Consider the following 22,542-nt stretch of genomic DNA (forward strand, 5'->3'; position numbering starts at 1 on the left):
ACACCATACAGCTGGCAGCCTGCCAGCCATATGGAAATACGACCAGGTAACGTCCCAGGCAACCTCGTAATAACTAACCACACGCCAGGTGCAGGATCCGCAGGTAGTTCGCAAGTAAGCTGGCACCAGGGAACGCTCGTAACACCAGTCCCATTAGGTAGAACACCGCACCAGAATCTTTATAGCTCGGGCCCGGAAACAGCATCCATAATCAGCAGACCACAGACAGACGTAGCCCAGACTCAGGAAGCTTGACCAACAAGCAGTGTCTAGAGCTGAGGAAGATGCTGAGCAGGGTCCCAGGAATGCCACCTCCACTTGAGAAGGCAGCACCCGACAGCTATGCTGATTCGCCATTCGAGGACGCAATATCTGTTGTCGCCATGCCGAAGGGATTCACTAATCCAAACATGCCCCTCTTCGATGGCACAACAGATCCCTTTGACCATGTAAGCCAATACAAGCAAAAGATGATGACAGTGACAGCCGTGGGACACGTAAAAGAAGCCTGTATGTGCAAGGGGTTCAGGTCCACACTATCGGGGCCAGCATTCCGATGGCTCGTAATTTTGCCCAACAGATCAATATCCACGTTTGCCGACCTGGTGAACGCATTTACTCAGTAATTTGCAAGCAGCCAAAAGCCACAAAAGCACGCAGGTGACTTATACAGAATTGTTCAGGGCGCAAACGAGACCATTGGAGAATTCAACACCAGATTCAATAACGAAAAGGTGGCAGTTCGGGAGTGTGACGTGTCTACGGCAGTAGAAGCCTTTAGGAGGGGCTTACACCATGAGTCAGACCTATATAAACAGCTGACTATGCACCCTTGTCATAGCTTCGAAGCGGTACTAGAGAAGGCAGCAGCTGCAATCAAACTAGAAGAAGACATCCTAGCTAGAGCTGGCATACCAAGTATACCAAGCGTATCCAGCACGTCGGCCATGGAGAAGTCAAATAGAAAATAGCCCATCAGCAAGAAGAAGGAGAGATACACGCCATAAGGTAGGGGAGTCAACAGGATAGACAATAGAGAAGAGAATCAGCAACTCCCCACACTGGCAGAATACGGATTCACAACTGGCGTCGGTGGAATCCTAAAAGCACTTAGGGAGATGGGAGACGGGGTAAGGTGGCCTAGGCCACCAGTAGAAGGACAGTCCTGGCGAAAAAATAGTAAGAAAAAATGTGAGTTCCATCGTGACATCGGGCATAACACGGAAGATTGTTATACTTTGCGCAGGGAGATCAGGCGCCTATATGAACAGAGGGAGCTAAGCCACCTATTACCACGTGGGGGCAAGCAGCAGGATAAGGTAGGCTCCACGAAGCCTGTAGCACCACTTACATGCACCAAAATAATAAACGTGATAACAGGCGGCTCAGACTTAAGCGGATTAACATACTCAGCAGTCAAGAGACGCGCTACTGAAACTAAGGGAGATAGACCAGAGACTTCCTGCAGAATTTCCCACAGCAACCTACCTGCTGTCACCTTCGACGAGGAAGATATACACGACAGCCAGGAGCATCATGACGCACTTATCATAACACTATCAATGGCCAATTGCACGGTTAGAAAGGTTCTGGTAGATACTGGTAGCTCGGTCAACCTAATCATGCTGAAGACCATAGAAAACATGGTGTTCAGCAAGAAAGACTTGCAGAAGAAAACCATCCCGCTGGTAGGATTCAGTGGAGAGACAGCTAACTCGCTAGGAGAGATCGTGATCCCAACCTATATAGGAGGAGTCAACAAACAAGTAAGATACTTGGTCATAGATGGACCATCTACCTACAATGTTATTCTCGGGAGACCATGGCTGCATCTGATGACGGCGGTCCCCTCAACGTATCATCAGTGTGTGAAATTCCCCACGCCGTGGAGAGTAAAGACAATACGAGGTGACCAGGAGGAAGTCAGGGGCTGCTACAAGAAGGCATTAAAATGCACGGCCAGCCCTCCAACATAGCAATTACAGAAGCAGCACGTCCAGCATGAATACATTGTGCCCCCAGCGGAGGAGCTAGATCAGATCAACCTGGACAAGCTGCACCCAGAGAGAACTGTGCTAATAGGGGCAGGATGCACATGAGACCTCATACAGCATCTAATCAAATTTTTGCAAGCCAATATAGATTGTTTTGCGTGGTCCCATGATGACATGATAAGAATAGATCCATCCATCATAACACACAAACTCAGCGTAGACCCAGGATGCAAGCCCATTTAACAGAGACAAAGGAAGTTCGCAGCTGAAAGAAATAAAGTGATCAACCAGGAAGTAGACAGCCTGCTAGCAGCAAGCAAGATAAGAGAAGTGAAATATCCAGAATGGCTGTCAAACGTGGTAGTATTGCCCAAAAAGAATGGGAAGTGGAGAGTATGTGTGGACTTCACCGACCTCAACAAGGCATGCCCAAAAGATCCTTTCCCACTACCACACATTGATGCAGTGGTGGATGCGACAGCTGGACATGAAATGTTAACATTCTTGGATGCCTGGAGTGGTTACTGAAGGAAAAGTAGATCTATAACTACAACATATTCATATATGTTCCATTTTAATTTGTCATAAAATTAACTAATGATCTTATGCATGCAAACTATTTAATAAAATAAAGAAGAATTCATCCTTACATTGGAATTTCGGTTCATATGGGCACAAAAGAGATCTCCTTCTCTTTTGTTCTTGAGCTTTCCTTTTGGATGAACAAAGACCCAAGTGTAGGATCTCTCCCAAGGAATTATACCCAAAGCACACTCTTAAATAAAATCAATATTATAAATACTAGTACAATATTAATCTTGTAAGAAAATTGACCCAAAATAATTTTGGTTTTGTCTCCTAAAACCGGGTAGGAGAAAGAGGAAGAGGGGAAAATATTTTTATCTCTCTAAAAATATTTTTGATGAGATGAAATAAAATAAAAATTATCACACACACATGCATATGGTGAATAATAAAATTTAAGCAAAAGAACCCTTGTTCTTTTCTAGGTGAAACTTAGGGTAGGAGGGTGGAGGAAGGCCAATGCATGGGCTTGGTGCTCTTCCACAAGAGACACTAGGTATGCATGCCTAGTTGTAGAAAAATGATTACATCTTCCACTAATTTTAATTAACATTATAAGAATATGTTAATTACACCCAATATTTCGGTCCATATGGATAACATGGAATCCATTTTATTTTTGTCAATTGTCAATATGTCACATGTCATATGTTGCATAAATTTGTTGTGCATTTTTAACATATTAAAAATCAACGTATTATTAAAAATACGTCACATACAAAAATCGACTTAGTAATTCATAATTACTTGTACCAAAATATTTTACCAATTTATAAATCACAACAATTTGTATTTATAATAATTCATTCAAATTTAATTGTTTCCTTAAACAATAATTTCATCTGAGTAATGATACAATTCGATTACTCAGACCGTATCTCATTTTAATCAATTTCAATGTGATACGTAAATTTTACTTCCAAAATCGTCCGTCAATTTTCAAGTAATTTAATTAACTCGTAACATTATACGATTAATTAAATGATCAATTAAGAGTGTTGCCCTATAGGTATGACCTAGGGGATCAATCGATTTCCACCGTCGCACGATAAAGTAATGTCAAACTCTAGTCGACCAATCATTACCGATATATGTTGATCGGTTGACAAGTAAAAATATTACTTCCCAATTGTATTCTTTATAATGAGATTTAAACATGTGATCATCATGATCACAATCGTGATCGCATTATTGTCGGAGGACACATATTCCAACAATCTCCCACTTGTCCTCGACAAGTGTGCGTCACCAATTCTCTTGTCCTATTACTATCTCCCACTCAATGCAAGGTGTCTTTCAGGTCGTACTTGCAAGTGATCATATCGAGAGTGGTTTCCTCGATCTGGAGAATAACTGATTGACCGGATTTATCCACCATGGATACAATCCGAGCGTGGCCACGCATTTCCAGTTCATTACTCCTTGAGTGGCCCTGAGATATTGTTATAACCCTGACTAGGGGTGGACAATTCCTATCGCACTCATTCCCTTCAACTAGCCACAGCCATCATAACCCAAAATATGCCCATTTGACCCCATTTACGAAGGTCGTAGTAACACAAATCAAAGTTAATCAGAATCGTGCCATCTTAGGCGAATAGTCTTTAGTCAAAAGAATCGACTCATTTGAATACTATAGTAGCTCTCGCCACGACCAGGCTATATAAATTTGCCAGAACTCTATAAGCGGTCATTAGGCCCGACAAAATGTTCCTAACAGTCTGCCTATGTGATCGACTAGTCATCTCACATGACTCTATGGCACTTGAACTTGCCATCAATCGCATCACACTCTAGTCACTTCGAGACGTCACCTCATACAAGTGACTATGGGCAAATACTATGTTAATCCGTGTTCACTTTAACGGGGTCCAATTGTCACCACAACCCGTTTGGATGTAACATTGTATAAATTAAAGATAAAAGACAAATGTGATTGTGAACATGAACAAAAACAACACTTTTGTTTCATTTCAAAATCTAACAAAAACTTGGTACACGTTTAAGTCCCATGGACGTAACATGTCCATCATGCTTAGCCTGCGATAAAGGCTTGGTGAGCGGATCGGCTATGTTGTCATCCGTCCCAACCTTACAAATCGCAATTTCCTTTCTCTCAATGAAATCTCTTATTACATGATATTTTCTAAGTACATGTCTAGATCTATTACTAGACTTTGGCTCCTTAGCTTGGAAGATTGTCCCACTATTATCACAATAGAGAGTGATGGGATCATTGGCGGTAGATACTACTCTTAGACCTTCCATGAACCGCACGATCCACACGACTTCCTTGGCGACTTCCGATGCCGCAATGTACTCGACCTCCGTTGTAGAATCCATGTTCTGACTTCCTTGAAGCTTCTCCACCTAACGGCACCACCATTGAGCATGAAAACAAAACCAGCTTGTGATTTCATGTCATCTCTATCTGTTTGAAAACTCGAGTCCGTGTATCCATTAACACGAAGTTCGGTGTCACCTCCAAACACTAAGATAGAATCCTTAGTTCTTCTTAAGTACTTAAGGATGTTCTTGACGGCAATCCAGTGACTCTCACCTGGATTTCCTTGATATCTACTCGTCATGCTCAAGGCATACGAGACATCAGGACGTGTGCATATCATGGCGTACATGATTGATCCAACAGCGGAAGCATAAGGGATCATCTTCATGCGTTCAACATCATGGGGTTCGGAGGGAGATTGAGTCTTGCTCAATATCGTCCCGGTTACCATAGGCACCAATCCCCTTTTGGATTTGTCCATGCTGAACCGTCGAAGAATCTTATCAACATAAGACTCTTGACTAAGTGCCAATATCCTCTTGGATCTATCTCTATGGATCCGGATACCTAATATGCGTTGTGCTTCTCCTAAATCCTTCATTTGGAAGTGGTTACCTAACCACTTCTTAACAGAAGACAATATCAGAATATCATTTCCAATGAGTAGTATGTCATCGACGTACAAGATTAGGAACACAACATTGCTCCCACTAAATTTCATGTATAAACATGGTTCCTCAACACTTCGAGTGAAACCATTTTCCTTTATAACATGATTGAATCGATGATTCCAACTTCTAGATGCTTGCTTAAGACCATAAATGGATCTCTTAAGCTTGCACACTTTGTTAGGATTTTTAGAATCAACAAAACCTTCGGGTTGTATCATGTACACCTCCTCTTCTAAATGCCCATTTAGAAAAGCGGTTTTGACATCCATTTGCCATATTTCATAATCATGTAATGCGGCAATCGCTAACAAAATCCGTATGGATCTTAGCATGGCTACAGGGGCGAAGGTCTCATCATAATGGAGACCTTGGACTTGGGTAAATCCTTTTGCCACTAGCCTAGCTTTGTAGACATCGTCATGTCCTTCTATGCCATTCTTGACTTTGAATATCCATTTGCATTGAAGGGGTCTTGCCCCTTTAGGCAAATCTACCAAGTCCCAAACTTGGTTTTCATGCATAGAATCCATTTCGGACTTCATGGCTTCAAGCCATAAGGAGGAATTAGGACTAGAGATTGCGGTCTTGTAGGTAGCGGGCTCGTCACTTTCTATAAGTAACACATCAAGTGTTCCATCTTCTTCGATAAGTCCCACATATCGATCGGGATGGCGAATAACACGGCCCGTTCTTCTAAGAGGAGGAGGAATAACCGTATTAGACGACGAAGGAACTTCTTCTTGCATCTCTATCTCGGTTTGTGGCTCTTGAACTTCATCAAGTTCAAAATTTCTCCCACTCTGTCTCTTAGAAATAAATTGTCTTTCTAAGAAGACAGCCTCGCAAGACACAAACACTTTGTTATCTTGAGGTTTGTAGAAGTAATAACCTCGTGAGGTTAAGGGGTAACCTACAAAGATGCACTTTTCGGATCTTGGGGCAAGCTTGTTGTCGTTCTTAGACTTGACGTAAGCATCACATCCCCAAATCTTCATATAGGATATATTGGGAACCCTTCCCGTCCACATCTCACATGGAGTTTTCTCGGTGGATTTAGTGGGACTATTGTTCAAAGATCTAATTGCGGTTTGAATCGCAAATCCCCAAAACGAGTTTGGTAACTCGGTTTGACTCATCATGGATCGAACCATATCAAGTAGGGTTCGATTTCTCCTTTCGGCAACACCATTAAGTTGTGGTGTTCCGGGTGGAGTAAGTTGTGATATAATACCACAACTTTTCAAGTGTGAATCAAATTCAAGGTTAAGGTATTCACCACCACGATCGGATCGTAGTGCCTTAATCCTTTTGTTCAATTGGTTCTCTACTTCGTTTTGAAATTCCTTGAATTTCTCAAACGCTTCACTCTTATGCTTCATTAAATAGATATACCCATATCTACTCAAGTCATCGGTGAAGGTTATAAAGTAGTCATAATTACCACGAGCGGTGATACTCATTGGTCCACATACGTCGGTGTGTATGAGTCCCAATAGCTCACTAGCTCGTGTCCCTTTACCACTAAAAGGATTACGAGTCATTTTGCCAAGTAGGCAATATTCGCATGTACCATATGATTGATAATCAAATGGTGTAATCACATTAGTCGAAATTAATCTTTTGATGCGATTCTCGTTTATGTGACCTAATCGACAATGCCAAATGAACGCTTCACTTGGGTCACTTGATTTGAGTTTCTTTGATTGAATGTTATAAATATCATTAGTCGGATTTGAGGTCTCTAAAATGTAAATGTCATTGATGGAAGAAGCTTGGCCAATAACCAAATCATTCCTAGAAATAGTACAACGATTGTTCTTAATGACAAAACAAAAACCGTCCATGTCTAGCATGGCGATTGAAATAATGTTTTTAGAGAGTGTAGGCACATAAAAACAATTATGTAAATACAACTCAAATCCGTTAGGCAAAGCTAAAACATAAGTTCCTTTGGATTCGGCCGCTACTCGAGCTCCATTTCCAAGGCGTAGATCCACATCTCCCTTGCTAAGCCTCTCCACATCTCTTAAACCCTGTAAATGATTACAAAGGTGAGAACCACAACCGGTATCTAGTACCCATGTCGTAGTGGAAGTATAATTTATATCAATAACATAAATTTCCTTAGGAATTTTACCTTTTGGAGTGATGATTCCTTCCCTTATATTTCGCAAATATACGGGACAATTCCTAAGCCAATGTCCCATGCCATAGCAATAATGGCATTCATCATTAACTTGCTTGAAGTTTTTGATTTTCTTTCCCTTCTTCTTGAACCTTTTGCCCTTTGAAGCAAGAACTTGATTGCTTGAGCTCCCACTAGCTTTGACATCTTTATCTTCCAGAGACAAAGACCCTATAGATTGTATGAGGTAGTCTTCCTGAGACGGACTCACACGAGGTCTAGTAGTAGTAGGTGGTTTAGAAGAGGTGATGAAGTTAAGGTTTCCATCCGAACCTATCCCAAAATGAAGTTCTCTAGTAGTGTCGAAATCATTGTTGGAGCAAACGTCGTCAAAAACATTGTGGTAAGACTCAATAGTTATCGGTGCGGTAGCATTTGATGGATTCATTGTAAAGAACTACAAATATGGAGGAAAAGGAAATATTAACATTTGTCTTTTAATATCATACTTGTAAATAATTAACAAGATATGAGAATTTATATAGTGACCTCTACCCAACTATCATAAATGATTCCAAGACCCAAATTCATATTAACTTGGGCACGGTGTGGCCGATGAAACCCTTATCAATATAACTCGGTGGATTAACGCTTTAATCGATTCTACTTTTAGAACTCTTGGTCGATAATATTACATTAACATTTATCTTTAGCCCAAAACACATTCAACAAGGGGACGGTGTGGCCGATAAAACCCTTAACGAAAACTTTTGTCGAGTTCAATCCAAATTTCGAATAAATGTGTCCATGATCCAAACCCACATTAACTTGGGCACGGTGTGGCCGATGAAACCCTCATCAACATGAATTCGGTGGATAGACATTTATCACCCACTTCCCCTACGTAACAAGGTTTGTACCCCGGTGTGGCCGAGTGCACTCCCTCACGAAATAGGTTTTCATGGTTTCTACTATTTGGTAAGGCTATGTCTCAATTAATTGTTTTAGCGAGAGGTCATGTCAATTTATTATCTATCACGTTTTAAGTGAACTAAAGCGGTGAACTACGATAATTTGAATTGACACGGTCGATAAACTCGATGAAGATGATGATGCATGTTTTAGTTATGGCGATTTAGCGATGCATGTGACATATAAATAAAATGCAAACATAAAATAAATCCTAGTATGACCTTCCTAAAATAGAAAAACTATTTAACTATTACATATTCGGAAACCAACTCCATTGGTCCCTTGAACTTCGGTTGTGGCACGCATCTCGAGGTAACACCGTCTTTATGTATCGCCATCTTGAAGATATCCGTCTTTGGGAACTCCGGAATAAATTAAATTACATAACAAATTACATAATTTCCTATTATACATTTGTAACTAAAATAAAATTAAATCTATTAAATTACAAAACGGTGATACGAGATCACAATAAATTACAACCGAATCGATATTCCCATACATTTCGGGATATACCAATTAAAACTAAGGCCATACTAAGTAAAATTACATAATTTAAAAATTACATAAATTAAATTATGACAATCATAAAGAAAATGCAGCATTATTATATGTATGAACATGCCCAATTTTATGCTAAATCGCCTTTAATTAGCCAATATCGTATATTACTTGGTTTTTACGGATTTGCGTGATTTCAACATTTTATAATCACAAAAATTACATAAATTCATATTTATGCATAAGTTAATTACCCTAGCCTCTTAGGACTCAAAATTTAGTCTTCACTAATTATTTGACCATAAATAACTCATATTTCTAAAATTGTTCATTAATGGACCAAAAATTACAAAAATAAGCTATAAACTTCAAATAAATCACAAAATTTCAAATAAATTCAAAATTTGAAATTTAAACTCATGAACATTCTGGAAAAATACCATGACACTCATAATGTTCAAAAACTTAGGTTAAAAATTTTGAAATTTTTCCGGAAAAACAATGTTGCGGTTTATCGGTTTTTAACAAAATAATCATAAAAACATGAGAAAAATTATATTCATCAACTTTTCAATTTTAGATCTGATAATGACAATAAAAAGCAACATATGATGTTTTTCTTTAGTCATAGAGTATGTTTTATTAATATTTCACTAATAAAGTCACTATTCATGCCATTTTTCTTCAAAAATCCATAAATCATGCAAAAAGACTTCACTATAGCCCATTATTTTACACACATCTTGTAAAATTGCATGTGACATCATACTAAATTTCTATGACCAGATTCGAAATTTATCTCATATTAACCTATTTTTCACCTAAAATCGATTTTAATAATGAAAAATCCATTTTTCGAGCATAAGAAGTCCAAAAATTATGAAACTTTACAGGTTATCTCAAAATAATATAGGTGACAACATATCCAAAAATCACTGGAAAATTCGAAGTATAGCTAATTTTAGACCGAAAATGACATTTTTACTCATAAAATCATATTTAAATGCCATTATTGTAAAATATGAACAATAAAAATCCGTAAATTAACCAAAATATCCTAAAAACATTTTAGGACCAGAAATTTTAATATGCATAAATTAATTTCGTGATATATCATAATAACACAAATTATTCAAGTTTTATATGTTATTCTTATAACTCGGAAAAACTTTTAACCGATTTGCATGCAAACAACCATGGCTCTTGATACCGATTGAAGGAAAAGTAGATCTATAACTACAACATATTCATATATGTTCCATTTTAATTTGTCATAAAATTAACTAATGATCTTATGCATGCAAACTATTTAATAAAATAAAGAAGAATTCATCCTTACATTGGAATTTCGGTTCATATGGGCACAAAAGAGATCTCCTTCTCTTTTGTTCTTGAGCTTTCCTTTTGGATGAAGAAAGACCCAAGTGTAGGATCTCTCCCAAGGAATTATACCCAAAGCACACTCTTAAATAAAATCAATATTATAAATACTAGTACAATATTAATCTTGTAAGAAAATTGACCCAAAATAATTTTGGTTTTGTCTCCTAAAACCGGGTAGGAGAAAGAGGAAGAGGGGAAAATATTTTTATCTCTCTAAAAATATTTTTGATGAGATGAAATAAAATAAAAATTATCACACACACATGCATATGGTGAATAATAAAATTTAAGCAAAAGAACCCTTGTTCTTTTCTAGGTGAAACCGGGTAGGAGGGTGGAGGAAGGCCAATGCATGGGCTTGGTGCTCTTCCACAAGAGACACTAGGTATGCATGCCTAGTTGTAGAAAAATGATTACATCTTCCACTAATTTTAATTAACATTATAAGAATATGTTAATTACACCCAATATTTCGGTCCATATGGATAACATGGAATCCATTTTATTTTTGTCAATTGTCAATATGTCACATGTCATATGTTGCATAAATTTGTTGTGCATTTTTAACATATTAAAAATCAACGTATTATTAAAAATACGTCACATACAAAAATCGACTTAGTAATTCATAATTACTTGTACCAAAATATTTTACCAATTTATAAATCACAACAATTTGTATTTATAATAATTCATTCAAATTTAATTGTTTCCTTAAACAATAATTTCATCTGAGTAATGATACAATTCGATTACTCAGACCGTATCTCATTTTAATCAATTTCAATGTGATACGTAAATTTTACTTCCAAAATCGTCCGTCAATTTTCAAGTAATTTAATTAACTCGTAACATTATACGATTAATTAAATGATCAATTAAGAGTGTTGCCCTATAGGTATGACCTAGGGGATCAACTGATTTCCACCGTCGCACGACAGTAATGTCAAACTCTAGTCAGCCAATCATTACCGATATATGTTGATCAGTTGACAGTAAAAATATTACTTCCCAATTGTATTCTTTATAATGAGATTTAAACATGTGATCATCATGATCAACAGTCGTGATCGCATTATTGTCGGAGGACACATATTCCAACAGTTACAACCAAATCAAAATGGATCCGGCAGATCAAGAGAAGACAACATTCATTTCTGAGAGGGGGATATACTGCTACAACGTCATGCCCTTCGGCCTGAAAAATGCAGGATCTACTTACCAAAGCCTGGTCAACCGGATGTTTAAGGAATAGATAGGAGGAACCATGGAGGTATATATTGACGATATGGTGGTAAAATAAAAGAAGGCAAAGGATCATATGCAACATCTGGCAGGACCCTACTTGCGATGCCTGGATAAACAAGAAGCACAAACCATATTGCATGTCCTCCACAGTGCTGAATGTGGAAACCATGCAGGGGGCAGGAGTCTGTCAAACAAAGCCCTCATATAAGGTTACTTCTGGCCCACAATGAGGGCAGACTCGGCAGAATACGCCCGAAAATGCGACGCTTGTCAGCGGTCAGCGCCAATGATCCACCAACCAGCAGAACCTTTGCATCCTATCATTTCCCCCTGGCCATTCATGACATGGGGAATGGACATCGTGGGACCTCTGTTAGTTATTTAGACCATGTTAATACTCATTTTATGATGTTAAAATTACAAGTTAATTTAATATGGTCTAAATCTAAATGCATGCAAATAAAAGCATAAAAAAAATGGTATTAAACCATCTTAAGACAAGAAAATCCTTACATTGTATAAGGTAAGTTTTGGGCACAACTCAAGGACTCCTTCCTTGATGTTGTTCTTGAGCTATGAAATGGATGAACCTCCAAGACAACTAACCACCAAAAAGATGGTCTCCTAAGGATACACCCAAGAATCAACCCAAAATCTACTAAATTACTAACTAGGTAAATTTAGTAGTAAACCTTGTTTATAATATATTTGATGTACTAATAAATATTATTACTATGATAATATTATTAGTTGATAATTATATGTGTTTTAGTTGAATAAGATGAAGAAAATAAGAAGAAAAATTGGTCTTCTAAAAGGGATGAAGCAACCGGTTTTTAGAGCTAGAAATGGACCAATTTTACTTCAAATTTTTCCAACTTAAGAAATGAGGTGAATAGTGGGGTATTTATAGCAAAATATTGGGAACAATCCTTAGTGGAAAATCCACTACAAAGGTGTGGACAACGCCCGCGGGAACTGCGTCCGCGGGATCCACACTAGGCATAATCGACTCGAGGTTCTTTCGAATCGAATTAAGACAAATTAGAGTCGCCACCAAGTTTTTTGGGAACTTGGAACCGTTCAAGTCAACTTTACACCTTTCGTCGAAAAGCATAAAGCCAAACGACTACGAGTGATTAAAGATAAAGACTTGTACCCTATATCACTCGATTTGAATGACTCTCATAATCCAATGGTATTTAGACGGATCCACAAACCATAGATCTTGAGTAAGGGGTGAGGGTACGTGTTAGGAAGCCCATAAGGACACCTAACCCCGCCCGTCGATAACGGCCTCTACTAAGTCAAGTATCGGATTTCAAACAAGGTCGTAGCTACTGCGATATATGATATGCAAACATCGTTTTAAAACCCTAACATGTGAAGTTTCTATGTCGATTTAGATGCAACTAAACTAACTTTGTCAAATTTGTAATTTAGCATGTGGGTTGATTGATCTAACAACATACAAAGCAAACAAGGCTTAAGGGGAATGGGGGAGCCGTTGGGATCTACCCTATTATAACCCAGGCATTTCATGCCGACACAACGAGAATTTAGAGATACAACTCGATCTAAATACAATTGCTATATACGACACCATACACGACCCATGGCCATTCGGCCTAGAAAAACGTGCACAAAGGGGTGGCCCACGGTTTACATAACTCACGGCCTTGGGTCACTCCTCGTAATGCGTGCTTTCGCTTAATCTTATCGAATTAGACATTGGGTCACACACCAAAGCATGCATTAGCATAAATCGGGCCATGTTGCTTTAAACAACATGCGATTTACTACGCTCTTACATGAATTGGAGCACAACTATCTAACCAAATAAGACTAAGGTTTTTGTAAATCATTTGACTCAACAAAATAGAAAACTAAATACAAGTGAATTACAAGAGACGACTCGATAAGCAAAAGGTAATTACAAAATACAAAACAACGATGAATAAACGATGTAAAGATGAAACAAGAATGACAAAAGGCACGGCCAAGCACACGGCCCCAGACACGGCCACCCTAGTTCCTAGGTTAGGTTCATTAGGTTAGATAGATTTGCAAAGCGATATAGGATATACATTAGAAATTGATGATAAAAGAGGTCAGAAGGCTTCGCCTAAAACCGAGTGTTCTACACGGCCTAAAAGGGTCGAATTAGGTCAAGTTCGCTAATTAAGTTAACTCGTCGAGTGTTAATAAGAAGGTGCTAATCACGCACTCTTATACTAGCGAGAAATTAGGTGAAAAGAGAGATGCATTCAATTAGGTTATAGAATTGTTAACCGATTTTAATGCTTGTGTCGAAGCACCCTAACATGTCTAATTAGGTTATTTAATCGATCTAAAGTCGTCTAAGTGAATCATATGTTAACAATCAGAGGTCGAACTAACATGCAACGGGTCCTAGGGTAGGTCGAATTGAACGAAACAAGCAAGGGGTCAAAAGCGAGGAACGAAGTTAGGATTCGTTTTATTAATGCCCTACCTTGAACACGAGGATATGTAAATGAGATGGGGGATACGACCGACCGATGTGGCGGATTTCTTTCCCATCTCAAGTCAACGCGGGTGTTCGTGGTGGTACTTTAACTCATACTCGGACTAAACTAGTTTCATAGTTAACGATATCAAACGACAGACAAAACGATAAACAACGTAAAACGAACAATAAAAAACAAACATAAAAGAACGAAATAAAAAGGAGAAGAGGAGGATTTGATGCACCCTCAACCTACATGTATCGTTGACACCGTCTTGAGTCGTAATCGATGGTAGATTTTATCTTGAGAGGCCGTCGTCGACGAAGGAACAAAGCAAACAACACGTTTTTTGTAAATCTGGACATCAACTTTCAAACTGCAATTTCTCACTCGTTTCACGGTGAAAATTAGATTTAAAAGATGTTTTGAAAACTAGAAAGAGAGTAGAACAAAGATCTTAAAACAAACCACGCTCGTTCTGAGTTATTGGGCACGAAAAACGAGCACAAACAGAACTGGACAGACAGAAAAGCAAAACAGAGTGTATGACACTCTGTTTTTCGAGGGGATTCGTGTACTCTCAAGGTCAATTTGGCTCGTGAATCTTTGTCTAAGATGTATATGGATGTTATATGGTTAATTCGGAACACGAAACTCGAATTTTAATGGAGATTTGAAGGGAGAACGAATGGTATTTCGAGAGAGACACAAACTGTTTCTCAGTTTGGATGTATCGGTTTTGTCGAGAGTTTTGAGAGGCAATTAGGGTTTGTTTTTGGAGATTAATGCTGGTGAGTGATGGTAGTATGTATGGAGAACTTAGAGGAATGAATGTATGGTGGAGAGGAGGTATTTATAGGGAGTTAAAGTAGGGTTTAAGAGAGCAACAAGCAGTCGGGCTCGGTTTGCATAGCTGCTGTCCATCAGCTATTTCGTGGGATTTTTAGGGTTTGTATGGGGGGTTTGCTTGGTGGTTAAGCTAAGGTAATATGGGTAGGATACTAGGGTATGTTTTAGGGTTAATGGGCACGGGTTTAAGTGGCGTTTGAAGCGGGTTTTGGACTCGGGTTTGAGCACGCAAAACAGGGGATGAGGCCGTGTTATTTGCGGGCTGTTTATGGAGTGTTTGGGACGGGTTTGTGGAAAGGTTTCGTGGTGGGCTAGGTGATGGGTTGTTGTGGGTAATGTGGAGTAGGAATTGGGTTGGTTGTGGCGGGTTTGGGTCAAGCTTGAAGCACATAAAACGGGTTGGAAGAGGGGAAGAGCTAACGCGGGTAAGGGGAAAGAGTTGGGCTGTTTTGTGTATGTTTGGGACGAGATTTGGAACGTGGGTATGGGGGTTTGAACCGGGGTTGGATAAGTAAAAGCCTAGGTCGGTTAGTGAACTCGAGATTCGTGCCAATTCGTAAAGAAAACGGGCTCAAAAACCGAGCTATGATGGAGCTCCAAAACGTGTGATCAAAACGAGTTTTCAACTTTCAAAATCGATCTTTCAAATCAATTAACACATTAAAATAAATGATTTTTCAAATCAAATACACTCATAAAATGATTTTTAAAATCAACTATTTATTTTATTTTCAATAAAATAAACTTGAGAAAATAAATTCAAATTAAAGTAAAATGAATTCACCTTAAAAACTTTAATTTAAATATCATTTAAATTAATAAAAAACTTCGTCGACAACGCTCATTCTACATCGTAAAACGAACCCAAATAATGACAATGACAACTAATAAATACATGTGTCCTATCACCATCGGGTGTTTGTCGGGTTCTCTATAAATTCCAATATCAACGGATACGGGTATCTACAGAGCCCCCACTTTGACTGAGGCTTGGACAAGGCGAAAGTCAAAGTATACCCCAGGTCCCTTTCGACCTGAGGATTCCGCGGGTCTTTTATAGTCCATTAGACTTGCGTATATAAGCTCGCCAGCCATAAGAAGAGATCATACCTGAAACTTCGTTGGGGATTAACTCTTGCTTCTGTTGCGTCGAATTGTCATCATTGGTCGTCGACCCATAAATTGCATATATGGTGGTGGTTGAGCCTTATCCTTAGGCGCCTACGTATCCGTTTCTGACGGAACCAAACCCGCGTCGTAGTTCGGCCACTGCTGACACATGCCCAAAGTTTATCATCTGCTGGCATTTGTCCGAAATTCATCATCTGTTGACACTTGCCCAAAGCTTATCATCTGCTGGCATTTGTTCGAAATTCATCATCTGTTGACACTTGCCCAAAGCCTACCATCTTCTAGCAGGTGCTCAAATGGGACGGGACTTTCCGAGGAGGTTGCCGCCGCTTTCATCATTTGCTTTCAGCTATGGAATTCTTCCATTTCTTACTCTTGTAATTGAATTGAATTCTTGGTGGATGTCATCCTTTACATCTTGATAATGGTCTCTGAAGCCAACGGCTTCAGAGCCCCCAGTTTGTGATGGCTCTAAAGTCGAAGACTTTAGAGCCCCCAGTTGAAGCATATCCTGCTATATTTGAAACACAAAACGTACTAGCAATAATCATCACATAAGCACATTTGGATCATCGATCTTAAAATTGGATTATTTGAAAGATTGGGTCATCGACCCGAAAATTGAATTTGAAAATTTTGAATAATTGAGCCATCGACCCGAAGTTTAAATTTGACATCACTTGGTATGTTGGGTCATCGACCCTTCAAAAATTGAACTTTGAATTTTTGAATTTCGAAGGATTGGATCATCGACCCACAAAGATTCCACTACTTGGATCATCTATCCACAATTCGCAAAAAGTTTTTGGAATTTGGAATTTTGAAATTGTTTTTTGAAATCGAAATTTTTTGAAATCGAACCTTGATGGGTGAGCATGAAATACGACTCAGACACTCTGTATGACCCGTAAACAACGTGGGCGTAGCCCGCTACCGTAAAACAAAAAGGAAAATAAAACCGTAAGTGTGCATGGGTTTTAATTCAATTATTGACTTGTTGGGGGTAGAAATGTAAATTGGCCATTCCGGCGCCAAAAGATGGCAAATGGGAATCACAAGGTCGTCGAACTTGGGATGAAGATATCGTATGGCATGGGCGTGCTCCCGAGGGCACATGGGAATCAAGATCACTTGGCATTGATAAGGTGGATTAAACTCACGGAGCACCAATGTTGGCTTCGCCCAGACACTAAACACAGACTGATTTTATGAGAACACTTAGACATCACACATGACTTTTGTTGGGAACATTCTGTCACTCTTCTCCTCGCCTCCTTTCTTTTCAGCGAGTTTCATCATTTCTTGCCACCGCCTTCTTTCTTTTCAGCGGGCTTTTACTATTTTTTCTTACACGCCTTCTTTCTTTTTAGCGGGTTTTTCATATTTTCTGTTCCCAACACAAACCCACATCTATGTGACTCAGCATCTTTGCCTAAACCATTAGATAAAGCTCATTCTGAGACTTGATACTATTTATCCGAACCTATATCCTTATCCTAGCCTACATCGAGTGCTAAGACCGACTCAAACAAAGGTGGCTTCATTTGGACTTGGTTAAGACCCGTAATAAACCGACAAGATGGCAACTTGGTTGATGAGTGGATTGAATCCCTTATTCTGAAGGACTGCCTACGTATTCGCGTGGAGCGAAATCAAATCCGACGTAGTTCGATCAAGGTGCATAAAATTGGCATTGATGATTGTGTGTACACACTCAAAGGTTTCACCTAAGGTATCATGTCGTATCCCATTCTAGCCTGTAAGGTACCGTTGTATCCCGTGTCTAGGGTTGGTACAAAAGGTTGTGATTCTTTGGGATGTGGAGCTTGGTAAAAAATAGGTTCGTAAGGTAAACCATCATTCTGAAGGTTCGTTTTGTGGTGCTAAGGCTAAGGGCTATGGCTTATAACGTGGTTGGAAATGGTGTCTCAGGTTTGATAAAACCCGAGTACAAATGGGTTGGAAAATGATGTGGGTTCAAATTTCCATGTCTGGACCCTAAAGGCTAGGTATAACAACACAAGCGGAATGATTCTCAAAATTCCCGACTATCCCCTTGTAACTGTCTCAGGAAGGACATAGAGGTAAAGAGGTTACTACTTAAGCTTTTGGGCTTCGCCCATTGAACTTCAACTATGGGTACTTGACTTGACTTCTGGCTTCCGTAACTTCGACATTCAACCAAAACATTTTGCAATAACTTCAACATCTTTTTTTTTCTTTTTTTCTTTTTTCTTTCATCACTTTTCTTTTTCTTCTTTCTTTTTTTCGTCTCTTTTTTTTTTTTTTTTTTTTTTTTTTTTTTTTTTTCTTTTTCTTCCTTGAAAATGATCTTCCACCCATACTGCTTGTTACCATTGAATTCACACTGAAAACTGGGCTTCGCCAACTAAATTGGGTTAGAACTAACAATTCCTTGTTAAAATGGGTTGGTCTCTTCTCTCTTCGAGATGGGATGATTTTATGGGGAAAAGGCTTGCCTTCCGTCATCGATAGGGGAAACAAGGAGCTAGTTCGGGTTCGTCATAGAATCATCTAAAAGCTTGTCAAAAGCACTGGTTCTGATGGAGGTTTTCTACCGCCAGACATGAAATAGGTAAAGGAATCAAACACGGAATCCTATTGTACCTTACGTTTTGAAACGGGACATATTTCTACCCCAGGGATGCCTTTTAGTGTGTTGTGCATTTTATCATGTTTCGGAATGATTGAGGATTGAAAACAAGACAAATTTAGAAACAAAACTGCAATTTTTTTATTAGAATGACAAATGCTTAACAGACTCGAAGGAACGATTCCTAAGACACATCCTAGGTCATCGCGGAACAAATGACTCAAATTAAAGAAAATAAAGTCCTAGACTCGACTCAACTAAGATAAGAAAACAGATCCTGACTCATAATTTTCAAATCTGGTCTTGAGCTTTCCCTTGTTCAGCTGTCAACTTAGATGCTCGACTCTTGTCCTTGATCCCTTTGATGGTCTGCCTCCATCCCGAGGTAGTCCTCTGAGGATCTACGCCAATGATGAAGGTTGGTGAATCGAATTGTCTTTTATTAACTTCGTTAATAAGAGGAGTACATTCTAGAGCAAGACTCCCGACTTGAATTTCATTCTTCGGGTTTGGCAAGAATTCAGAGCAATCCAAAAATATTTTCCCGATAAACACCCCTTTCAAGTGACATGGGCGGATAAGATGGGAGTAATCGACATTGTCTTCAACAGAAACAAAGTTAGCGTGATCGCCAAATGGATTGGTGATGTTATTGGGTTTAACAGTTGGGATCGAAAGTGTTCCACTCTCAATCATGTCTTGGATTTCGTGCTTCAGTCGATAGCACCTTTCAGTATCATGGCCTTTCCCTTGATGAAAGGCACAGTAGGCATTTGGTTTATACCATTTACCTTGTTGATCAGCGGGAGGGTCTCGAGTTAGACCAATAGGCTTCAGCTTTCCTTGGGCTATGAGCCTTTGGAGAGCGTATGCATAAGTGCATCCGATATCGGTGAATGCCCTAGGTGATTGGCGCTGTGACTTCTTCGATTGCCCTTCTAAGAGATTGATGGCTTCATCAATGTGGGTCGTTGCTGGGGCCTTGGCCTTAGACGATGAGGCCTCTTGGTACCCTTTCGGCTTTTCAGCCTCTGCCCTTATGACATCATCTTCTACCTTTATCCCGATTCTTATCAATTCTTTGAAAGAGCCAAAATTCTGGTATTTCAGAGCATTGCGGTAAATAGGTCGTAGATTCTTTACGAACTTATCTACCATTTCAACTTCATCAGGCTTCTTGGCTAATTTCACGCTTTCAGCGCGCCATCTTGCAAGGAATTCAGTAAAGCCTTCTTTTTCTTTCTGCGTCATAACCTCTAGCGTTCTTATATTGGTCCGAATCTCGACATTGTCAGCATAGTGCTGACAAAACTCCACCGTGATATCTTCGAAGGTAGGGAAATTCTTAAGGTCCAGATTATAGAACCACGCCTTCGGGTGTTCATCCAGAGATTGAGCGAAAATTTCAGAGAGCATGTCAGCAGGTACTCCTTTCAGTGCTAAGTACCCCTTACAGGCCTTAACATGGTGGACTGGATCTTTTGTGCCCTTAAACTTTGGGATATCAGTGAGTACCATGTTCGTGGGCAACTTATCCTGAACTGGGGCATAGGCCCTAGCATTTTCGTAATGGATGTTCTTCCCCTGGGAGAGTTTCAGACGGTCTTCAATGAACTTGAAGCGTTTCTCCAGATCAGTCAGAGGTGGGGTAGATGAAGAGGATCTTCACCCACTTGGATTCGATCACATCCATTCTGGCCCTCACGAGGTTCACGGCCTCGGTGAGTTTGTTAACAGCGTCTTCCATTGCTTGAAGTCGGGTTTTTGGCGGCCTTTCTACAAGAAAACCCCGAACCGAGTCAATATTCAAATGCAAGAGCCCCTGCACACTTAAGGACACGACACCAACTTGACTCAAGCAAAGACTCGACTTAAGACTGACTAACCAAAAGGTTCGACTCACGGTTGGATTTAGAGATCGATTCATTTTAGACTCGACAAAACGGCATGACTCAAACCACCATAACTCGATTCTAAACTGGACCCGGTGTGACTAAACCCGTGATTGGACCAACATAGTCCTTAGGTTCGTATGAAACGTCCACAATGGCTTAGCTTGGACGTTTCTGTGGACCGTCCTAGACCAAAAGGTAGACCAACATGACTCGAAGCCCAAGAGGTGAGCTTGGGTGACCCAACAAGGTCGTGTTCTAGACACTTGGGGCAAAACACGCCTAGCCCAACACGGCCAGGACTCGGACACGACTCGACGCATTTCATGCTTGGTTAAGGTTCGAGAAACATTTTGGATTGAATTTGAAAAAAACGAATAATCGATTTGAAAATGAGATTTAAAATGGGCGACATCATCGGCTATAAAAGCTCATTTTGGGCCGAAAAATCTAGTCCTACTTGGGCAAAGATTCGCGTTTTTAAAACCATGCTATTTTGAAAGTAAGTTGTTCAAAAGTTCGGTTTTGAAATCGATACGGAAAATTTTGAAAAGACTCGGGAAATTCATTTCGCACATTGTCATTCTCATGTTATAAGGATGTATGCTCCTAGACATCTCTAAATCTCGGCAAGTCTTCTACAAGAAGGTTTATGCCCTCCATCCTTTTTGGGTCTTATAGAGCAAGGGCCTTTAGGTAGAGTACCTAGAAGAGCATCCCCACCATCAAGAACCACGACGAGGCGGAGCGGAAGCAAGCAATGTGCAAGTTCCTGGCATAGTGGGACGTCGCCCCCCATGCGTCACAAAGAAGCACTGGGACGGCCCGGGAAAGTCCTTAAGGGTTTATGCATGAATCATAGCACTACGAGTAATGTTTAACTTTCCAATACTTTCTTTTCAAGTTTCACCTCGGAGGAAAAGACCCTAGAAACAAAGTGTAACTAGTCCTCTTGTCCCCAGCGGAGTCGCCAAACTGTGGACAACGCCCGCGGGAACTGCGTCCGCGGGATCCACACTAGGCATAATCGACTCGAGGTTCTTTCGAATCGAATTAAGACAAATTAGAGTCGCCACCAAGTTTTTTGGGAACTTGGAACCGTTAAAGTCAACTTTACACCTTTCGTCGAAAAGCATAAAGCCAAACGACTACGAGTGATTAAAGATAAAGACTTGTACCCTATATCACTCGATTTGAATGACTCTCGTAATCCAATGGCATTTAGACGGATCCACAAACCATAGATCTTGAGTAAGGGGTGAGGGTACGTGTTAGGAAGCCCATAAGGACACCTAACCCCGCCCGTCGATAACGGCCTCTACTAAGTCAAGTATCGGATTTCAAACAAGGTCGTAGCTACTGCGATATATGATATGAAAACATCGTTTTAAAACCCTAACATGTGAAGTTTCTATGTCGATTTAGATGCAACTAAACTAACTTTGTCAAAGTTGTAATTTAGCATGTGGGTTGATTGATCTAGCAACATACAAAGCAAACAAGGCTTAAGGGGAATGGGGGAGCCGTTGGGATCTACCCTATTACAACCCAGGCATTTCATGCCGACACAACGAGAATTTAGAGATACAACTCGATCTAAATACAATTGCTATATACGACACCATACACGACCCATGGCCATTCGGCCTAGGAAAACGTGCACAAAGGGGTGGCCCACGGTTTACATAACTCACGGCCTTGGGTCACTCCTTGTAATGCGTGCTTTCGCTTAATCTTATCGAATTAGACATTGGGTCACACACCAAAGCATGCATTAGCATAAATCGGGCCATGTTGCTTT

The 22,542-nt window shown here is 39.8% G+C and overlaps 1 protein-coding gene across 1 annotated transcript; it reads left to right on the forward strand.

Moving 5' to 3' along the window:
• Positions 1 to 284: 284 nt before the first annotated feature.
• LOC141651479 (uncharacterized) lies at positions 285 to 1,976 on the forward strand. Its single transcript, XM_074459191.1, has 2 exons — positions 285 to 510; positions 1,381 to 1,976. Exons 1-2 carry the CDS (start codon positions 285 to 287, stop codon positions 1,974 to 1,976), a joined length of 822 nt encoding a protein of 273 aa, XP_074315292.1.
• The last annotated feature ends 20,566 nt before the right edge of the window (positions 1,977 to 22,542 follow it).

Source organism: Silene latifolia, chromosome 4 (assembly GCF_048544455.1).
Source record: "Silene latifolia isolate original U9 population chromosome 4, ASM4854445v1, whole genome shotgun sequence".
Taxonomy (NCBI): domain Eukaryota; kingdom Viridiplantae; phylum Streptophyta; class Magnoliopsida; order Caryophyllales; family Caryophyllaceae; genus Silene; species Silene latifolia.

Coding starts and splice junctions, on each gene's coding strand:
- LOC141651479 (XM_074459191.1), top strand. CDS start 285: ATGCTGAGCAGGGTCCCAGGAATGCCACCTCCACTTGAGAAGGCAGCA. Junction 511..1,380: donor GGGACACGTAAAAGAAGCCT/GTATGTGCAAGG, acceptor ACGTGATAACAG/GCGGCTCAGACTTAAGCGGA.